General features: G+C 31.5%; 1 protein-coding gene across 1 annotated transcript; it reads left to right on the top strand.

Moving 5' to 3' along the window:
* The first annotated feature begins 831 nt into the window (after positions 1–831).
* Positions 832–10,131, top strand: LOC134234588 (tumor necrosis factor alpha-induced protein 8-like). The gene is made up of 2 exons (XM_062716698.1): positions 832–908; positions 6,492–10,131. The coding sequence occupies exons 1-2, from the start codon at positions 854–856 to the stop codon at positions 7,061–7,063; spliced, it is 627 nt and encodes a 208-aa protein (XP_062572682.1). The 5' UTR covers positions 832–853; the 3' UTR covers positions 7,064–10,131.
* Positions 10,132–11,263: the final 1,132 nt, after the last annotated feature.

Raw genomic sequence — 11,263 nt, 5'->3', positions numbered from 1 at the left:
ACTATTCTTGGTAAAAATACTATTTTCATAAAGTTTGTAGACAACTCTTGTTTAGTTATTTTAAATTGATTTAATTCATTAAATTGACTCAAATGAAAAACATTGATGAATTTGCAGATTTTATCAATTTTTTTCCTGTTCATCCTATTTCTGTTCAAAGTTGTATACAGTTCATTTTATTTTTGTGGTATTTTTGACACAAGAAACATAATGCAGACTTGCTCTTATCTTCACTTTTGACTTTTATAGAAACGTATTTTTAAGAAGGTGAAGCACACAGCAAGTCCCTTCATAAGGCTAGAAAGATCTGTTAATTTTAAGCTCTCTCAAATTTTCTCTGAGTAGAACATAAAATAGAAGAATAGGATTGCTACTGCTGCTGGCTGAAACAGAAGTAATTAAGTGTTATTTTAATGGTTAAAGCCACAGGTGTCCATTGGTGTACACACCTGCTATCAGCTATCAGTCATGTTGGTATGTGCACTTTGGGAACCAGTGGGAGTAGTAAATATGGCAGCAAATGTATGAACCAGTCAATAATACTGAACTGTAAATGCGAGAAAAACTTATTAAAATTCAGACAGAATAAAAAAGTGATAGAAATGGGGGAAAAAAATCACGGTGCAATTCTTTCAATATTGTAAAAAAAAATTTGTAGACATGCATATATTTCTCCTACATTAAAATATGATGCATTTGAGTTCTGTACATTTAATTGTTATGATTTTAAATACAGGTTTAATTTTACAAATGTGATTTTAAATATTCATCATATGCCTATTGATAATTGTTATGTTCTCTTTTATAAATAACGATTTGTTAGATGAATACTAATATCTTGTCTGGTTATGTAATGACAGTGTCTGGCGGAGAGGAGGATCATGCAGGAAGTTCCGAGTCCGACATCAGTATGTTTGCATGCTCGCATACATATTGTGTAGTGTGTGTAATTATATAATATATATATCATAATGCGCTAATCCGAAAATACCATATATAAAAATACCTAGATACACGTAGTGTATAATGATATGAGAATGTGTTCACCCTTGTATTGTTGATTGTATGACGAGCATATACCAAATATACCACAGAGATTACAGTAATTATGTGTAAAAATATCCCATAATCCACAGTAATTCACCAGTTAACTAGAGTAATTGCATTAAACATCTATAAATATTTACAGTATTTGCTCATATTTTCTGCAGAAAACACATTTATAATAACTATTCCTGATTACTTATATAATTTTATATACATATATATATATAGTTACTGTAACTTCTTGTCAAGTTTTACATGTAGATCAAGGAGTAATTGAAAGTGAATGAATTTGACAGTCTTTCAGATCTTTGTGATAAAAGTGAGTAAGTTATAATCATGATAATACAGAGGTTTGTATCTCTTCTATGTCTTCATTCATAGCGGACTTGTACTAGTTAGGTTGGTTTGTTATTTATTGATTTTAAATGATGGAGGGACAAAATTGAAGCCGTGTATCCATGTGTCAACTGGTTTGAACATATTTTATTGTTAAGATGTTATAACAAAAGGATTGTCAACTATATTGGACGTTGATGTATCCAATTGAGTGGTTAACAAATTATCACAATAAACAATTGGAAAGATTTTTAAAAAATTATATCTTTCTTTTCTCTAAGGTTAGAAAAGATTTTGTGAAATATTGTCAGGAGGGGGCAGAGATTCTTTTTAGATTAAAAATGATAAGGAGGGATGGGTGGGGTGGGGCTGCTTTAGGGTTTAGGGATCCTTATTGAGGCAGGAATATTTACTTTGATGTAATGTTATTATACCCCATGCAACAAGTTGCTTGAGGTACAATGTTTTTGACCCGTCAGTCAGTCATTGTGTCAGTCAGTCCGTCAGTCCTGTTTTTCTGTCAGCGCAAAATCTCATAAACCACTGCACAAAATTTCATCACTTTGCAGATATTTAGGACACAACATTTTACCAGGAAATTCCAATTCCTCTATTTTTTTCCGGGAATTTCGGCACTTTTCAACTTAGATTTTTGTCCATATCTTGAATATAGAGATGAACAGTTTGTAAGCGCAACTCCTCATAAACCGCTGCACAGAATTTTGTCAAACTTTGCAGATATTTAGTATTCATTTCCAATAGGTGATATTACCAATTTGAATAGGTGATTCACCTATTCGAATAAGTGATATCACATATTCAAATAGGTGATATCACCTGTACAAAATGAATAAGTGATATCACCTATTCGAATAAGTGATATCACCTATTCAAATAGTTGATATCACTTTTTGCCAGTAAATACCAAAAACGGTGCCTTATAGGTTTAAAACTATAACTAAGCTAAGTCAATGATTAAATGAATTCACAGTATTTCAGATAATTATATACATGTACTAAGCAGTTAGGATTAATGCACTTTTGATGTTTTCAATATGAAGCATGCTGGAGTTTGATTTGGAGTATGAAGTACTAGTATATATATTTAGTGGAATTTTTATAGTTTTCCATAGTTTAATATCACAAAACAATTTATGTACTCATGAATTCTCATCATTAATTACAAGTATTACATTAAGTGTTGAGAATGCTTATTAAGAGCCATTCTCTGTAATGATTTGAAATTTTATATAGGAGCTGTGGCACGCATAGTCTCAGAATTTCTCCAAACTCTCTATGATAAAAGTCATTGATACCCTAAACTGAAATCAGGCAAAAATTGGTTGCTATGCTTTATAGTTACCATGGCAACATATCTTAAAGTTCGAAAAATGGCATATTTTAACATGTTTAGAGCCCCATAGTTAACATTTGCGGCAAAGCAAACAATTGGCAATGACTGTTTCCAAAAGTTGAAGGTGAGATGTCTCCAATGCATGATAAACATGTTTGGTAAATCAACTATTACATACGTTACTATGGTAACAAAGTATTCAAAAGTAAAAAAAAAATTCATTGAATTTTATAAATTCACACACGTAAAAATAAAAAGCAATTATAGGATGAAATGTGACCAAATAATAGAAAAAAGAGCCTTGAAACATATACCAAGAACAAAATATGATATTTCGTATTGGTTCGCAATGGTTGCCAAGGTTTTTATACTAAAGAGAGCCTTCAAAGTAACACTCTGTATTTTTAAATCTGATCCTATCTTTTAAAAAAGCACATTTCCCCATAACTAATGATCAATTTTTAAAGATGTTGGTGTGCTCCTAGTTTTCCCATTTGAAAAAATTCAGATTAGATTCTTTAAATAGAGCGTTGCTATGGAAATAAGCAGAAAATATATGCTTTAAAACCTGAAAAATATTTTCTTTCCTTGGATACGTACCCTTAAATGTAGATTCCCAAAACTTTTATGATTGATATTTATTAACAGCTAACCTGACTTTTAATTTTGACTATCATCCAATCTCTAAGTGGATGCAAGAAGTTGGCACACAGGGTTTAATATTGATAAAAAGTTCATAAAATCGAATATTTTCCCTTCTTGGTAACCATAGCAACGGTGTTGTATTCTTCATCAAATTTTATCAATATGTGATATTCAACTTCAGTTCTAACAGATAAGTACTATTCAAGCTGAGTCCTTTAATTTGGTTCTTAAATATATGGCAATTTACTTCTTAATGCAGCGAAAAATAATTCACTTTTAAGCACTGGTACTTTGTTTCCATGGTAACACTGCAAAGTAGCAATTATACCCAATTGATCTCATGTATTTGGTGATGCAAGATCCTAAGGATGCATATTTGCCAGTCTTGAATTTTTATGTTTTTCCTCAAGACAGTAGCATTAACCCAATCTTAGTTACTGGTTTTGCATGGTTACACTGTGTTACCATGGCAACCATAAAAATTATTTATAGAATAATATTGCTTACACTTATATACTTAAGGTCAAACATTTTCATTGTTTTTCTCAAGTCGTTGATTGAGTTTGAGCATGTAACACCTACCATTAGTGAATACGGAGTGTTTTTCAGCATATTTCATCATTTTAAATGTATTCCAAATGTACCCTTGGTTACCACTTACTTAGAGATATATTCTAAACAGTTTCTTTACAGTATAAGTGACATCAAGGTGTCATGTTTTTGTGAGAATGGTTTGTTTGCTTTTTCTAGTTTTTATTGAGCCACAGTCAAGAGTTAAAGTGGCTGAAAATCTTGATTTTTCAAACTTTTCCGGCTGTTGCCATAGCAACCGAGACACTTAGCGACGAAATTTTATTTGATATTTGTTTCTGGTGTCAAGTACTATGCATGGGTGAAGTTTCATCAAAATCGGTGACCATGCGTGGCAACGAAGTTCAAGTGGTTACAGAGAATGGCTATTAAATTGTAGACGCTTTAATATTTGGCTTTCAATCCACATTTGACCTTGATCTGCATTGATTTTCCGTGTGAATGTGGGATGGGTGGGGTGGGGAGAGGTCAGTTTAAGGGGGGTGGGTGGCTGCACGACCAGATAATTTGATGTATTTTGATGCATGATCCTAATGAAACACTCAGGACTTAATGTGTAATGGGCAGATTTTCAAGGATGGAAAATTTCCCAGCTCGTTGACAGGGGAGTATTTTTCCACACACATCAGTGAAACTTGACTGTTTATACAATCACATAGAAATTGTTAACCACTTTCCTTACAATGACAAGGTTGTGTTTACTTTTAAGCATCTTACAGTGACCATCTGCATTGTTCACACAATGTGGAGGCTTCTCATTAAGAATAAACCACTTGAACATGGTGTAGTGTATCTGCTTATTAGACAGATTTACACTTTGGTGCATTGTATCAGTGAGCAATCTTGCATTGAATTTGGAAAGAAAAAAAAGTTCATCAAACTTTTTAAAAAATGATATCGTTTTTTTGAAGTGTCTGTTTCATATATTCAGATATAGTTATTTAATAGCATTCAGTACCTGAATTTTTTTTATTTGACTGCATGTTAAAGTATTTGATTTTAATGTATATTAATATGTTGTCTAGAAAAAAAGGAATAATACTGGTACAGGTAAATTCGATCAGTATCTCACCAGAAAATGGATATATCTGCAGGAATCCTAAATTTAATGCTATACATATATTTACTGTATAAATGATTTCAAAATTGTTGATGAGACAACCACTCTAACTTTGATGAAAATTCCTTGTCCAAAGAGTAAAATTTCCGTAGTATATGTTGATTTATGGCCATACAAGCTATAGGGCATGGACAATCCTCTGAGTGCTCCAAATCAAGATACAGTAAAGTACGGTTATAATAAACATGTTTATAATGAATTAACCCTTATGGCAAAGTGATTTACAAAGCAACATTGATTTTAAAATCACTCAGACAGGGAAAGTCCAAAGAATATTGACATAGTAGAAAGAATGATTTAACTTATTATATTTTTACATATAGATATATATTAGGGATGGCAATCATATACAGAATTGCCGATTGGTCAATGGCAAGATGTTCTCCTCAATTTATAGTGTGTTAATTGTATAAAAATTATATTTTGATATATTCAGTCATTGAAATTATAAGCTCTGTTCAAATCAACAGAAGAACTAAATAGGCATCGGTAAAATTATGGTTCTCTCTGATCAGAATACCATATATATATTATTTTGTTTTGAATGATTTATATATTGGCCAAAAGAAAAAAAGGAAACAGAAACCCATGAAAATGTATGAGATACATGAAAAAATCAGACCAGATGTCACAACCTGCTTAATGTTTCCAAATCAAGTATAAATTGGGAACTACAATCACTAAATTTACAAATGCTTGCATGATTATATTATTTGACAGTTATGTAATTTCAAAGGATAGAAATGGGAAGATACATATTATAATCGGTGCACAAGACTCAACAATCCTTTAATAAAAATAATTAACAAATACAGTGGAGCCTCATTTATCCAGACGCTTTGGTTCCTTGTCAATTTGTCCGCTTATGTAAAGCATCTGGATATCTGAATTACCAATTACCTGTAAACAAGACAATGTAACATTAAAAAAATTCTGTTCCGATGAAAAGTCGTCCGGATACTGAAGCATCCAGATACTGAAGCATCTGGATAGCTGAAGGTCCACTGTATGTGACCAAGTTACCCTGTTAAACCTGTTACAAATTGCCATTCCTATAATAAATATGTGTATGACCTGAAGAGCAGTTCGACCGTCTTTATTTTCTAGCTCTCAGACCTTCTGCTATGTCCTCTTAATTTGTACGTTGTGACTAGCATTAACCTTAGTATCAAAGAGTTCAAGATATTTTTTCTCCACACTCAACTCATTTATACTTAAATCCATAATTTTCTGACCATACCTTCCATATGACCTTGAAATTCATTGTTATCCAATGTGACTTTATAGTTATTAAGATTACTTCATTCAACGTCTAGTTTATTGTGAAGAGGGGTAAGGGATGGATCAGCTGCATTATAGAAGTTGTACAATTAATGCATATTTTTTAATCTTTTGCAGTGGCAGAACCCGGAGCTGGGTTTGATGCTAAAGGCTTCGGGCTGAGGGCCCAGAAGAAACTACTAGGAAAGATGTCCAGCAAGAAGATTGTCAAACAATTTGTTGACGATACTACAAGTCAAGTTTTAGACAATGCTTATAGGATAATGAAAGACTTCACTGGTGACAAGAAACAAGCAGAAAAGTTGCTTAAGTACATCATAAAAACCATCATCAAGGTGGGCATCCTATACAGAAATGATCAGTTCAACGCTGATGAACTGCAGGTGGCCGAATCCTTCAAAAGCAAGTTTCACTCTCTATCAATGACAGTTGTTAGCTTTCATGAAGTGGATTTTACCTACGAGAAACCATTCCTGAAATCCAGCATTGAAGAATGTCGGCAACTTCTACAAAGTCTCATACAACGCCACCTCACAGACAAATCAAAAGGTCGCGTGGATACAGTGTTTAACTTCTTCACAAAAGACGAATTAATGGATGCTTTGTTTAATCCCTCAGGGCCCCATAAGAAGGAGATGGACTCAATAACTGCTGATATGCATAAGATGATGGACGAAGGCAATCTTTAACCATTTGTTTTCTTAGAGATTAGGCTGTGTTTAAATGAGACTGTGCAGCAATTATAAATGCAATGTAATTCATCCTTTATATGTAATCATGTAAAGAAAGGTATATAGTACATATATATAAGATTTAAGAAAAAAGTTTTACAGTATTACATTTATCCATATGTTCAGTTTATTACCAGACCTTTTATTGGACAAATTGATCTTTTTTTGTTTTTGTTGCAATATCCTGTTTTCTGTAAAGAGGTTTTGTTCATGTATGCTGGTATGAATCTGTCTGAATTGAAATATCTGTATTAGGTATTAGGTTTTACTTTTTATACAAGTCAATTTTTTGGATCAATGATTAACAACACTCTTTTTTTGAGTTTAAAAACCTGTTAAACATATTTTGTCGAATGTTTTTAAAAACATGACTCAAGTTTTATGAACCATATGAAATCTTTTTGGATTATATTGCCCTTGTTTTGTGCACTGATATACTGTGAAAAGAATGACCATATTCTCATATTTGTGCCCCTATAAGGCCCTTGTGAAATATTTTCCCATTGTCTCTGAATATAAGGGTCCCTTTTATTATCTTATCAGATTGTCCAAGTCAACAAGCGCGATATATCTTCAAAACCATTAAAAAATTGAAATATATTTATTCAATGAAAATGACCAATGTCATTATTCCATAGGATCTGTGCAGACCAGATTGACAAAATCTGGAACAATGGCCAGAATTTTTTTTTAACATCTTGGCTAGAGTGATGGGATTTTCATAGAAAAGAATTCATATAGTGAATGTCGAAAGATTCTACCCCTTTTATAAATTTCAACAGAAAATTGGAAGAATATGGTATTTTAAGCATTAGTCAGATGTCATCTTGAATATTAATTTACTGATTTTTTCCATCAAGTTTTACTTAAAAATAACTGTTACTCTTCATTTCAATTAATGTTGCTTTGTATTGCTTGCTCTTGAGACTCTTAGAACATTGTAGTATAAGCATGCGTTTTTTGTTGTATGTCTGATTTCAAAGCCTCAGAATAATGAAAGCAAGAGTAAATTAATTTGGTTTACATTCCATTGATATTTTTTTCATGTTAGAATAGGAGATTCAAGTATGACAATGTGTTGTGTTCATTACATTGTATAATGCATGATATGGTGCCGTACTTGTCAAAACTAGTGCTTTTTTAAAAGATGTTATTCATTAAGGTTTTTATATTACATTTAAAATATTACATTGATAATCTATTCATCTCTATGAACTATTAGTTTTACAGGGTACAACATCTTCCTATTTTTTTTCCTTTGCACAATATATTTCTGTTATGTGTACACACATGTAAGTAACCTAAGCAACTTTTCTCATTAAATGAAGATGTTAGATGAGGTAACTTAATTTCCACTCGTATGTTTAAATTTTGTTAAAACTGTCTTCCAGCTGATTTTGAACATGAGAAAAATAATACACAAAAAGGCATGCAGACAGAAACAGAACAGCCCATTGTAGGAAGAGGAAGCTATAGTGTGATGACTATTTTTGTAATTGTCTATTTTTATATAAATATGACTAGTCATGGGCAAGTTTCTGCTCTATTTTTGTTATCCATTTGATATAGTTTATAAAGGAGGAATTATATTTCTACAAATTCTTATTGTGGCAAACATTCAGTTTAAAGCTGTAAGTGTGATATCATAAACATTATATTAAGTTAAACATGTATAGTTAGAAAACAATAAGGGCATGTTATGGAAGAGATTGTTAATTATCACAATTTTTAGCATCTGTATGAAATAATTTTTTTTTTTAAATTCTGATTGCTGGTAGAAATGCAATTTAATAAAAATTTAATTTAGACTACAGTTACATTTTTGGATTACTCATAGAAATTGAATTAAAATATTGGCATATACCATGAGAGTGTCTAAATAATAATTTATCATAAGAGCTGTAATTTATCCAAACAGGTATTTGATAAGAAATTTGGCTCTTGATAGTTTGATGTGTGTAAAAAATCTATTTCACAAATTGGCAATTTATAAATTATGCTTTTAGTAAATGTGATATTTCTTTGTTCATATGCTTAAATTTATATACTTTACTCAGTACCTTAAGTCAGGCACTTGATAGATGGATGTTATAACACCCGCCCCTAGCTTCTAAGAAATTTTATCAGACTTTTTAAAATTACATTAATTCCTAGTCAATCAGACCTGTATTTCGATATGTTATACCGTTTTCCTCTTTAGTTCTGCAGATTTGCCCTTTACAGTATATAAAAATACTATGTATTAAGGTAAATTAGGACCAATCTTTGAAACTTACATGTATTGGGGGAACTTCATACCAATCTTTCACAGATCTGCATTTTTGAGGGGGGGGGGGGGGGTCTGTGTGTGTGTGTTTTTTTTTTGGGGGGGGGGCATGTTTTGTTGGTTTAGTATGTACATTTAATAACTCTGCAGATTCCAGGAGGGTCCCACTCTAGATATGCGCATGCTGGGGTTGGGGTGTTTACATGTACTATTCATTTGTCAGGTGCCTGTGCTTCTAATAATATTTTCAAGTCACCAATGCTTTCCTTTTGCCAAAATTACTTTTTATATCCTGCTAAATATTGATGCCTTCTACATGTATTTATTAACAAATTTATAATCCTATATTCTTTATCTTCATTTGTAAAAGAAACATTTTTATTTCATTCAGTTGGAATAAATTCGATCTATTTAAGAATATTTTTCATGTTTTACTTTACAATGCCTATATATTTGTGTGGTGAAGAAGTTTGTAAAAAAGTCTCTAAGAGAAATAAACGTTGTATATCATCTATAGATAAGCAGTGAATTCCAGCTTGTCAGTATTCTCTATGTTAAATGACACAAAACTTATTTCCAAGTCCTGAGTGAAAAGTTCAAAACCGAGATATTTTTCTCCATGTTCAATGTACATGGAATATACAGTGAACTGTATGAATTTATTTTTTATAATCACAGAACTTCCAAGTGAAAAGCAGATTGTTACGAGAAATGAAGAATTTAATGAACAAAACTGTAAATAAAGTATTTTGCTTTCTAAGATGTGTTTTATTTATAAAACTAAACATATGATCAGCTTACCATCTAGAGCTTGCTGAATGTCCCAGGCATTTTTACAGTCTGGAAACAGGAAATTTTAGCATACTGTAACTAGTACATTTGGCGGTGTATTGAACTGAATTTTTTTTAGCGCTTTTGCCAGAAAGATACTTCCGCTAAATCAAGTACATCTCTAAATGTCTTTTAAAATAATGATACATGAATAAGAACATCAAGAAATGCGCTGAATCAAATCTACGCTAACTTGTTTAAAAATCACTTTCCGCTAAATACTGTACACGCTAAATATAATACATTTACAGTAATTTGCTTGAACCGACTTTGATTGGAAAAGATCACAGATTTAGGTCAATTTTTTAAAATTACAGCTTGATGAAAAGCACAGACTTACAACTCGGCAAGTTGGCAGTGTAATATTATTTTCAGATGAATGTTTGAATGAAAAGCCCAGTTGACCACAATGCTAATTTTAACTCACAATGATAGCGAATGTTTTCCCTATTCCTATGTAAAACTTGGATCACATATTTTGACCTGTAACACCTACACATCCCCACCTACCTAGGTTCACAATTTGAGTTTTAAATATCAACTTTCTAAGGATGCTTCCAATAAATGTTTATCAAGGCTCGGCTGTTTTTGTGAAGATTTTTCCTATACATACCTAGTATGTAAAAGGTTCATTCTCTATAAGGCCATTTTCCGGCCTACGATAAAATCACTTTAAAATGTGATTTTATATAACTATAATCATTCTAGTTCATTATTTTGATGTTTGTTTTTCAACATCGATCATCTAAGTCACGTGATTTAGAGATAAAAAATGGCTGTCAGTTAAAGAAAAATTGAGGGTAGGTCTATTTAAATCAAGTTTCTATGCAAGTTTTTGAATGTAAATGATCAAAAATTGTTTATTTATGTCGGAAATACATCAGACGTTAGTAATAAATTCGAAAAATTTTTAAATTTAAGGTTCAAGATATTTTTATGACAAGAATTTCGATGTATCCACATTTTGCATATTTTGAACGTAAATCTTTACGAAATTAACACTGTATGGTGCTGAAAAAAGTTTGATTTGCAATTTATTGAAAAGTATTATTCATATATAA

Source organism: Saccostrea cucullata, unplaced genomic scaffold, assembly GCF_032062105.1.
Source record: "Saccostrea cucullata isolate Sc308-1 unplaced genomic scaffold, CSIRO_AGI_Scuc_v1 ctg15767, whole genome shotgun sequence".
Classification (NCBI taxonomy): Eukaryota; Metazoa; Mollusca; class Bivalvia; order Ostreida; family Ostreidae; genus Saccostrea; species Saccostrea cuccullata.
Note: the sequence above shows the minus strand (reverse complement) of the source record. Positions and strands in the feature narration are given on the sequence as shown.

Bases quoted from the DNA above. Each gene is read 5' to 3' on its own strand.
- LOC134234588 (XM_062716698.1), top strand. From the start codon at position 854: ATGACAGTGTCTGGCGGAGAGGAGGATCATGCAGGAAGTTCCGAGTCC. The intron at 909-6,491 runs GTATGTTTGCAT...AATCTTTTGCAG, and splicing joins AAGTTCCGAGTCCGACATCA to TGGCAGAACCCGGAGCTGGG.